Here is a 10735-nt window from a genome sequence, read left to right on the forward strand (position 1 = left end):
GCCACCCCACCGCCTCTCCTTCCTCGCCTGTCCCTTCTGAAGAGTCTATAGCCATCCATTGCAGCACTCCAGTCATGAGAGTCACCCCACCATGTTTCTGTGATGGCGACTAAGTCATATCTCTCCCGCTGCACAATGGCTTCCAGCTCCTCCTGTTTGTCGCCCATGCTGCGTGCATTGGTGTAGATGCACTTGAGCTGGGCTATCGATTTCGCCCCCGGCATCGGCACACCACCCCTAGGCTCATCTCTAGCGAGCCTGGTTTTATCCCCTTCCCCCTTCGAACCTAGTTTAAAGCCCTCTCAATGAGCCCTGCCAATTCATGAGCCATGATCCTTTTTCCCTTGTGAGACAGCTGGACTCCGACTGTCACCAGCAGGCCCGGTGCCATGTAAACCTCCCCATGATCAAAAAAGCCAAAATTCCTCCGATGGCACCAGCGCCTGAGCCACGCGTTGATCAGGTGTGTTTTCCTGCTCCTTTCAGTATCCTAATTAACATGGACTGTCACTTAGCCTTCCCTATAAAAAAATCCCTTCACCCAGATTATGGTGCTTCAACCTAGCTTCATCACATTATTCTCAGAGGCACACCTGAACTCAGGTTTCACTATAGCTTTGCAGCAAAATACATATCAAGTCATGAGAACTAACAAATCTCCAGTTATTTCTTATGATTCAGTAAGTGCAGAAGGATGGAAGCACTCTCACAATTTAATAGGAAAAAGAGAATTGGAAGAGGTTAACCTCACACTGAATGAATTATGGATAATCCCAGAAATCAGAGCAATGTACACAAGCAGTGAAGCATCAGTAAAGACAAAGCAGTTCTTGTAAGATTTTGCTATGAGACTGTTCATAGGTAGACTAGGATAAACTGTGCCTGACGAGACCCCTTCATTTAAGTAAACTGGTGTGAAAACATACATTTAATACTTGTGACAGATTTAGCTCTCTTGGCATTTCTACAGAACAGTTAGGATATCAATTCTCCTTAAAACACAAATATCTGTTGTGTTTGATTTCTTGAACTTCAACATTAAAATTCAAAAAAACCACTGTAATTCTTAAAGCAGAGCTCCACTGGACATATTACACTAGATTTGCACAGAACTTTGCATGTAAAAGTCCAATTTATGCTCTGCTACAATATTACGCATAGTTACAAAGGTAAAAAGAAGAATTCCAGTTCTCCATTTCCTGATGTTTTAGCATTTTAATACTGGTATTTATTTCTTATGCTCAAAGGAATGCATATAAAACAGTTTAGTAGCTCTCGTATAGATCCTTTACTGTAAATTAAATCACAAATTGAATTAGGTGTTGCAAAAGAATCCAAGGTCAATAAATAGAACTAAGACCTTGATTCTGAAACAGCTTCTGGTGCAGCCTAGAAAAAGTTTTTATTTTTTTAAATAGGGCAGGTGTCATTGTTTAGATTTCCCCAGTATCAACATTGCTCAGTGTCCTGGTTTCAGCTGGGATAAAGTTAATTTTTTCCATAGTAGCTAGTATGGGGCTGTGTTTTGGATTTGAGCTGAAAACAGTGTTGATAACACAGGGATGTTTTCGTTATTGCTGAGCAGTGACAACACAGAGTCAAGGCCTTTTCTGCCTCTCACACCACCCCACCAGCGAGTAGGCTCGGGGTGCAAAAGAATTTGGGGGGGGACACAGCCGGGCAGCTGACCCCAACTGACCAAAGGGATATTCCACACCATATGATGTCATGCTCAGCATATAAATCTGGGGGAAGAAGCAGGAAGGGGGAGACCTTCGGAGTGATGACATTTTGTCTTCCCAAGTAACCGTTACACTTGATGGAGCCCTGCTTTCCTGGAGATGGCTGAACACCTGCCTGCCGATGGGAAGTGGTGGATGAATTCCTTGTTTTGCTTTGCTTGCATGTGCGGCTTTTGCTTTACCTATTAAACTGTCTTTATCTCAACCCACGAGTTTTCTCACTTTTGCTCTTCCAATTCTCTCCCCCATCCCACCGGGGGAGAGTGAGCGAGTGGCTGTGTGGTGCTTAGTTGCCAGCTGGGGTTAAATCACAACACTCAAACACAGCAGGTGTTGTGCGTGCCTACCTAGCAAGGCAGCTCCAGTGGTAGGCTAGGGATGCACACAGAGTGCATCTGCTTCTCGTTCAAAGAAATACTCAGCACAAAGGGACAGTATGTACACAAGAACTCTCATGTTTCAAGTAAGCACCTGAATTTAGTAACTTCAAGACCCCCACTATACACATGGTTCTGTGATGATTAGAAGTCAAGTCAGCTAATATTTATCAGGAACACTGAAAGCACTTCAGGACATGAGAAAAATAAAGCCTTGAAACTAGGCACAATGCCTGCCAATCAGTGCTGAGGGAAGAACAAAACACATTTAATTTGTCACAAGCTGTCTGAGAAATATCAAGACAGACTCATTAAGAAACTCTTCAAGCAGTTTAATTGCATTTCTTCCTTTTTAAACTCTCTTTTATTGATGACATTCAACTTCCCTTCTTTTTTGGATTATCTTGCTGTAGCACAGATTCTGCAGAAAACATCGCTCTTGGTTAAGCTTGGCTGTACCTAAAAAGTGCTTGGCCAAAAAGTAACCAAATGTTAACCTTACTAATGTAGAGATTCAAGTCTTCACACTTAAAATAAACTCCTTGCCAATGAATAAAAAGCCAAATTTAATGCTTGCTAAAATTGCTTATAAGTATCTAGGCTCATTTGGCTAATTCTTCCAACAGTTAAATATCCTTTCTGGAGAGTTTCTCTTTAAGAGCAATACACATAGTTTAAACACTCTAAGCCACTAACAATGATTGCTTATCATGCAACTTACTATGACATTTCTCAGAATTTGCCCTATATAGAAGCATTAAAAAAAAGAGTTAGTGTGCAGCAATACTGTAAAGAGTGTAAAAAGTATTTTTGGGGACACTCTACACTTATTCAGTGCCTGGTTAGTAACCCATAAGTTAGAGGACTACCCAGAGCAGCATAAGCAAAGGAGATTCAGTAAGTGGCTTTAGCCTCCCTTAACTTAGGGAGACTGAGGTCATCCTCAAGAACTGCGTAAGCACTTCAGAAAAGGCCATGTTCCCCAGGGAACAGAAATGGCAAAGAAACCTCACTTCACAAGCACTTCAAGAGGTACCAAAACAACATTTTTCTGTAAAAATGAAATCCCAAGTAAATAAACTGCCAGTAGCAGACACCAAAACAGTCAGTCTCACAATGCTGCTACACTACAGATCCAACAGAAAGGAATACCAGTAAGGATAGAGGGGTCCCCACCATCAATTTATTTTAAAAAGCAAGAGAAATGAAATAGCACTTATTTTTTATGAAATCATGGCCATCCAAAGCACTTTGCATGCTAGGAACTGGGCAAGTACACAAAGTAGAAAAATAAAGGAGTTCTTTGATCACAAAGTTTTACTTATTTTGTTTCTGGAGGCAGCAGAGTTGAGCAAGTTGTGAATAGCTGACAGCTCTGTACGTAAGCCTCTATGGATACACTGATCATCATTTTATACATACAAAATTAATTATATAAATGATATAAAGACAAGATACTTAGCAACATGTGTAAATAGAGATACAATTGAAAGAACATCCTTAAGTTAGTTGTTTGGTATTTCAGGTGTCTAGAACAGTCAAATATTCTTTTATTTGTTGCTGAGGTATCGGTTTTCTGACCAAAAGAAAACCTCAAATAGTTACACGACTTTTAATAGCAGATTGTTACAAGAAAGGGCACATAACATCATCACAATAAAACGATTCTCCTGAGACACTACACTAAGGAACAAGGGTGTCACATGGAACAAGGGTGTCACATCCTAATTTAAAAACTTGTCTTTCCCACAAACTTTTATCATCACAAATAACAGGGTGTCCAGGTGAAAGTCTTACAAACCTTAGAAGTGTGGATGCAAATAAGTCAATGTTCATGTATCTGATGCCAAAGCCTGGTCCCCTGAGGTCAACAGCACAACTTTCCATTGGCTTAGTGGGGTCTGGACTACACCCATCAATTCCAAAGCCAGAGGACAATTGCAATTCTTTAGTTTGACCTCAAGTACAATAAGGGCCAAACCCCCACAGATATCTAGCAATGCCTGCATCAAGCCCATATCCTTCCTTTCAGCTCTGTTCAAAAATATAGAAGGAAGTGATCTAGGTTCTGCCAAAAGGATGTCTAAGGAGGAACTAATATTCACTAATAATGAGTAAACTCCCCACCCCACTGACATCTTAAAGAGAAAATATGCTTTATTTTAAACATTAATACATAATTACATGGTATGCAAATAGATGCCTACAACAATATAGAACAGTCAGTTCTGATAGCACAATCACCACTACTTGAATCCTCTGTGCAGCACAGGTGCTCAAACTATAGGTTACATACAGGTTTTCACATCCCCTCCTAGACAGTCATATTGAAACATGGTTCTGAGTTAAGACTTCTTCTTGAATGCAGCATTGAAAAACTAAAAACCATTCATCTACAGCATTTCTACAGCAGTCATCATCTTTATGTATTAGGTCCCAACCTTGCAAATAACCACCCACTTCACTTACACAGAAAACATGGTTATGTCATACACACACGGCTGGCTTGTGAAAAAGGTGTTTACAATGGTCCTGTGACCATTCTGGTCAACCCAGAATTTGTGACTGAGAACAACTTACAGCTGCAGCTTTCAGAAACATGAATTTAACTCCTCAAGCGACTGTTTAGCACTGAAGTACAGGAAAACATAAAACTGAAGTCTGTCAATAAGTTTGCAGTATTATCAAGGATCTATCACACCAGCAGATAGCCTAAGAATGCATACAAAGCAGTGATTATCTTTCAAAATAGTTATCTTGGTCAGTCTGGTCTAAATGTGTTGACATCAAGAGGAAAAAAGGCCTTTCAAGAGATCTTTCTTATCTTCTAAAACAACATACAAAAATAAAAACCCACAGAATTTGTTAAGATTTAGCATTGAATAAGATCTTTTTAATGGTTGAAATAAGAATACTGAGAATATGTATCTGTCTTATATTAGCAGAAAACCGGATTTTAGTTTTTAAGATCTTTCAACTTTTCTAAAAGAAAAAGCTATGGCCCAAGACCCTTGGGATCACTCCATTTTGTTTGATTTAACCAGTGCTGGAAGACTCAGTGTTGCTTATTTTCACTCAAAATAATTTAAATTTCCACCATTCTCCTGCATTACAGAGTGGTGAGATGCACATGCAAATCCAGTAGCATGAAATGGCCCAGATTAACTTGCTTGTTAAAAATATATTGCTATAGCACTGCAAAAGTTTCTTTAAAAGGAAATTCAAAGACACATTAAAAAAACAATCTTATTTTAGTACTTGCTGGGTTTATGATCTGCAAGAAAGCTAGTTTAACCACTTTTTTTGATCAATTTTACCAATAAACAAACCACACTTCTGCCAGCAACATCTGAAACAGCTACATGTTCTTCCCTTCCCCTTTGATCTCTGCAGCACCTTATTCTAGCACCGCTTCTCCCATGTCCCGACGCTACATGTTCTCCCCCTTTGATCTCTGCAGCCCCTTATTCTAGCACCGCTTCTCCCATGTCCCGTCCCCTCCCCCTTGTCCACTGCAACCCCTTATTTGAGCCCCTCTTCTCCCATGTCCCGTCCCCCCTTTCTCTTCTGGGTTCCTTACAAGCCTCTGATGCAGCTATCAGTGAAACCACAAGGACGCTCATGCATACAGAAAGAGCCCTCAGCAAAGCAGCAATAAATATAAGAGGAAGCCTAACTTTAAGTGCACTGTATCACTGACACGTATGAGAAACTCAGTGCTACAGTAAGCCTCGAGTCTTTTCTACAATTTTACTGGGCCACAGAAAGTCAGGTCTTCAAGTCATTGGTGAACTTCAAGGAATTCTCTCTCCATCAGGCCCTGTTTCCTGATGTACACAAGGGATAGTCTAAACTTGAATTTTGTACTAATGCAGTTATTTTGCTGAAGATTATAATCATCTGACAAAGCATCAACTTCTAGGACACAGCTGGGGTTCCATGCTCCCGTGGTAAAGCATTCCCTTAAAGCACCAGATATGACCAAAATATGGAGCCACCACAAGCAAACCAAAACAATCCTTATGGCATATGTGTGCAAGACTTAAACGAAACCTGACCAAGTTAGGACAGACAGTATTTTCACATGTATTAGCCTAAAACACTTTGGGCAAGACAAATTAGTATTTTTAAAACTTCAATATAAAACAACAACCAAGAAGTCGAGTGACACTGAGGCATCCATGCTATGCTAGATAGCAATATTATATTCTTCCACAATGCCCTTCAACTGAGAAGCACTAACTAGATTTTCTGTCAAAGCTCACTTCTTTGGCCCTTGACTAAATTAGATATTGCTTTCTTTAACAGCAGCTGTCCCATGCATCCATGTAAATAGATTAGCAACAGAGATGCATTTTATGCAGTTTAAAGACAAAGAAAAGAAAAAAAAAGATTTTTTTTTTTTTCCAGAACTCAGAATAAATTAGAACGTAGAACAGCTCTTTATATACCCTTTGCGATAAGTGAGGAAAATTCTTATACTTACCATCCCTATGAATCAGGCACCTAGAGGCAGGACTTGGAAATTAAGTTCCTCATGTAACCCTGATGATTTCATAAAGGATCATATACATTCCAAACTTTAGAGATAAGCAATATTAAATATTAATATCCTTTTTGTTACTGATGATAAATTTGTCTTTATTGAAGTACAAATAATAGAATCCATATGCCCTCTCCTACTGTTCTACAATAACACATTTTATGCACGTTCCTTGTCAGTTTCTCTGTCAGGAATTAAGCGTAGAGCTTCTTTGGCTCTTTAAGTGAGGGGTATCTGAAAGCCTAATCATAAAGCAAAGTAGTTTTGAGATGAACCTGTAATCTGCAATTCTAAATATATTAAAGGTGACCGATTAAAGTACTAGTATCAGAAATACTGGTAAGACCAATAGTTTCACTTAGTGAGACCAGCATGCACTTTGAATTCTGCTTTACATTTTAAAATGGTATATTTACTTTTTGTTGCAACAGCAGGTTTTGGGGGTTTTTGGGGGGTTGGTGTTTTAGGGTTTGTTTTTTTTTTGTTTTGTTTTGTTTTTGTTTTTTAAGTAAACACTCTACAATGAAAATCTCAGTAATAGTGAACTCCTGTTCTTCCCAGTCTACTTTGCCTCTCAGATAAGCAAATCTATTGGTATAGGATAACTTCTCATTCATCTTTGAAATCTCCAGCACATGTTCAAGTCCATTTCTATGCCATAGCTACATTCCCAGCCTGCAATGCTAAGGACTTCAGCAGTTCACAAGAAACCTTACTCAGCAGTGACTACCAAGTGGGTATCTCAGACTGTCATACTCATCGTGTACAAAGCTTTAAGAGCTCGCTCTTTGAATAAGAAAGAAAAGCTGAAGCTTCAGAAGGACAAGTTTAAGCCCAGCAAATTCCATCACATGGGCACACTGCTGCTGGTATCTCAGTCCTGTGTGTCCTGCCCTCCCAGACAATTCTGATGTCTGTAAGATACTATCAAAAATCTACTCCTCCACCTTCATAAAAGGCTATCTGTAAAACAAAATGTAAATTGAGGTGCCAGATTATTTTAATACTACTTTGATTTCATTTTTAACATCTAAAAATAGATCAACTACCTTACTTTAAACCTCCAAAGTAAGCTGATAAAGCTCTTCAAAACCATTTACCTTTTAAATAATTGAAATATCTACTTGAAATTAAAATACGTTTATTTAGTTGGAAGTATTACAGTGATTTTAAAATGAGGAAATTCTTTACAAAAGGAGGACAGTCTTTTAGAAGCTTGTTATAATAGTGAAAACATCCATGGTGCATATTAACACACATATCCACACACGCATTTTACTTTACCAGCTATCTTCTCTAAAAAGTATACTAACCATATTAATTAGGCCTGTCAGTACATCCAAAATTTTGTAAAAATGTAGCAAACCAAAGCAATAGACTGTTTTCATGGCAAGAACATACATTACTCTGTTAATAATTATGCCAGTGCAAAAAAAGAGAGAGAGAAAAGAAAAATCAAGAGATTAAATACTTTAGTTTTCATAGAAAAAATAACACCGTTTGAAGAGAAATTTTCCTTTGAACTTGCCAGGAGAAACAAATGAAAACTATCAGCATATGGATTTCAGAAAAAGAGCAACGTTGGCATGGTGACCAGACTGGAGGTTCACAAAAATATCTTGTCTTTAATTTCACACAGCTTTTTTAAGAAGTTTTTTTTGTGTCAAGCTATGTTGCAGCACTGCCTGATAATGAAAATAAAAAACACCACCACAAAACCCCCTGCCTGCCACAATTCTGCTTTCCCGGTAATGTAAATGATAATAGAAGAAAACAGACAACCAGAGAAAATGGCAGAGATTAGAGAATCCTACCAGTGCCTATAAGTGGGGTGTTTCCCACGGTTTATCCAGTCCCTCTCCCGCAAAGTTACACCTACAAGTAAGCAGACTCTAGCAGGGGCCAGAGCTGTGTTGTTCCACAGCTAATAACTCTGCAAGCACTCGCTTCCCACAGGGGTGTCCAGCTTCTTGACAACAGCCAGCCAGCCCATACTGTAACACTCAGCATTTTCTATATAGAAGAGCAAATAAACCATTCAATGGTGCTCGATGAGAGAAGTCATTCAGATGACTGATGGAACTGCCTCACGAGCCAGCCAGGCGCCAGCCACCTGACATACTTCCCACAGGTGGTTACTGGCTCCTGCAGTCATTTCCTTTGCTACATCAGGTAGTGCTCAACCACTCTTGGTCCCCTGATCCTCACAACCAGCTCTTAAACTCTCTCTTGGCATGTCCCTAAAAAGAATATTTGTGAAGTGAACAGTGCAATAAAGTAAACTGTAAATACAGTTTGAACGCAGTCCCAGCCCCATCTATGAGTTGCAGGACCTTTAAAGACCATTTGCTTCTCCTTTATACAGTGGCTAGTGTTAACAGAACCTCACTACAAGGGAGGACTTCCTAAGCACTATCGCAATGATCACCGGTTTGCTCAAGTAGATGCTGACTTTTGCTGCAGACTGAAGGATGCATTCTAGAAGAAAATTTTAAATAGTTTTGGTGCAGACACCTGACAGGCTGGGTCCATGTAAGCCAACCCCAACTCAGAAATGCAGTGCGGGGAAACCCAGCCAGGAACCAGCCCAAGCACAGCACAGGGCTGAAGCCAGTCAAGCTTTGTTCACTCAGCACCACGCAAAACCAGCTGTATGGCCTTTTGGCCACAGTTGGTGAATTCACACCGCACTTTCTTGCGCTTCCTAGCACTACAGAGCTAAGTTTTGCAGCACAGAAGTGTTCTTCCTGTAATCCCACTGCATCAATACCTGTAAAATTACAGTTTAATTTTATCAGAGCATACAATTTCCAAAACAGGGGTTTATTCATCTATTTCACCAGATTCACTCCAGCATCTCCAAAAAGTAAAGTAAGAGCTATCCCAAACCAGAGCCAGCGAGAACTTCACAATGGCTGTTACAATTAGCACTAGTGTTTTGCCTCATTTCTCACTTCCCTCATAGTCACATACAATATTTAATCAATCAAGATGAGCTCCTCTCACCTCTTGAGGAAGTTCCAGCTTAGACCTGTCATCCAGCCCATTAGAGTGCAAGCCCATGAGGTAAGGGACAGGAGCATCTAGAAAATGAAGGAGGGATGCTGGAAGGATAGGAACATACACATGCTGCCACTGAAATGGAAACATTAGTGCTGTGATGGTCTCTGCCACAGTCATCAGTCTCTGATAATCTGAAAAAGATCAAGAAAAAAATAATATTTCTTTCACGAACATTTTTAAGTAAATTAATCTAAGTTAAAGAAATGAGAGCTTGCTTTAAAACAGAAACCACAAAACCCAGTACTAGCTGAGCAGCATCCTAATGAAAGCCCAGACTTGTACACCCAAGCACATTTTGCTGAAACAACAAAGAGAGCTCAACACAAAGTAGGTCATTCTACAAGTCATATGGAAATGAGCAAATTGAGTCTTAGCATCCATTAAGTCACCCTCTGCTACCTATACCAGGGTTACCAAGAACACCAGTTTAAGTATGGAAGCAGTATTGTAATCAGCTAAGAAACACATTGGAAATAATTTCTTTTCTTTGTGCTTATGGCTTTCTATGGAAGCCTTGGATGAAACCCAAGGCATCTGGTATCTCTCAGATAAACATTTTTTAAGAGAGTGTTTAAATGTCTATAAAGCATGCTGTATAGCAGCCAACCCAACAGTGCGACTGAAATAACTATGTAGAAAATAAAAAGGATCAGCTTCGTTTATCCTTTGCAATGTATGACCAAAGTCTCAGTTCAATGTAAAAATGACTCATCTCCTCTTAGAATTTAACAGCAGTGCTAAATGCACCTGTGCAGCATGCATACCAAAAGATCTTTTTATTCAGCAGCTGGTGACTAGAGCAGTTAACATTGCAGTATGCTGGGCCAAAACCTCCCCCTCCTCTACTACAGAATCATCTTTAGTGGGTTTTGATATCTATGCACTGTAAAGGAGGTGGCAACACCAGAATAACTCAGAGCGTGTGGTCTAATACAACTGCTGAAACATTCAGAATGCTTTCGAGCTACCAGGCTGGAAAGAGTGTAGAAGAAGCTCACAAGGCTAAGATA

General features: G+C 39.7%; 1 protein-coding gene across 1 annotated transcript in view; it reads right to left on the reverse strand.

The window, feature by feature from the left end:
• Positions 1–10735, reverse strand: part of DENND5A (DENN domain containing 5A) — a 55629-nt gene that overhangs the window by 36156 nt on the left and 8738 nt on the right. The window contains exon 3 of the mRNA XM_009288805.2: positions 9669–9856. Coding sequence (XP_009287080.1) covers positions 9669–9856 — 188 coding nt within the window. The remainder of the gene's footprint in view (positions 1–9668; positions 9857–10735) is intronic.

Source organism: Aptenodytes forsteri, unplaced genomic scaffold (genome assembly GCF_000699145.1).
Source record: "Aptenodytes forsteri isolate BGI_AS27 unplaced genomic scaffold, ASM69914v1 Scaffold8, whole genome shotgun sequence".
In the NCBI taxonomy this organism is placed as follows: domain Eukaryota; kingdom Metazoa; phylum Chordata; class Aves; order Sphenisciformes; family Spheniscidae; genus Aptenodytes; species Aptenodytes forsteri.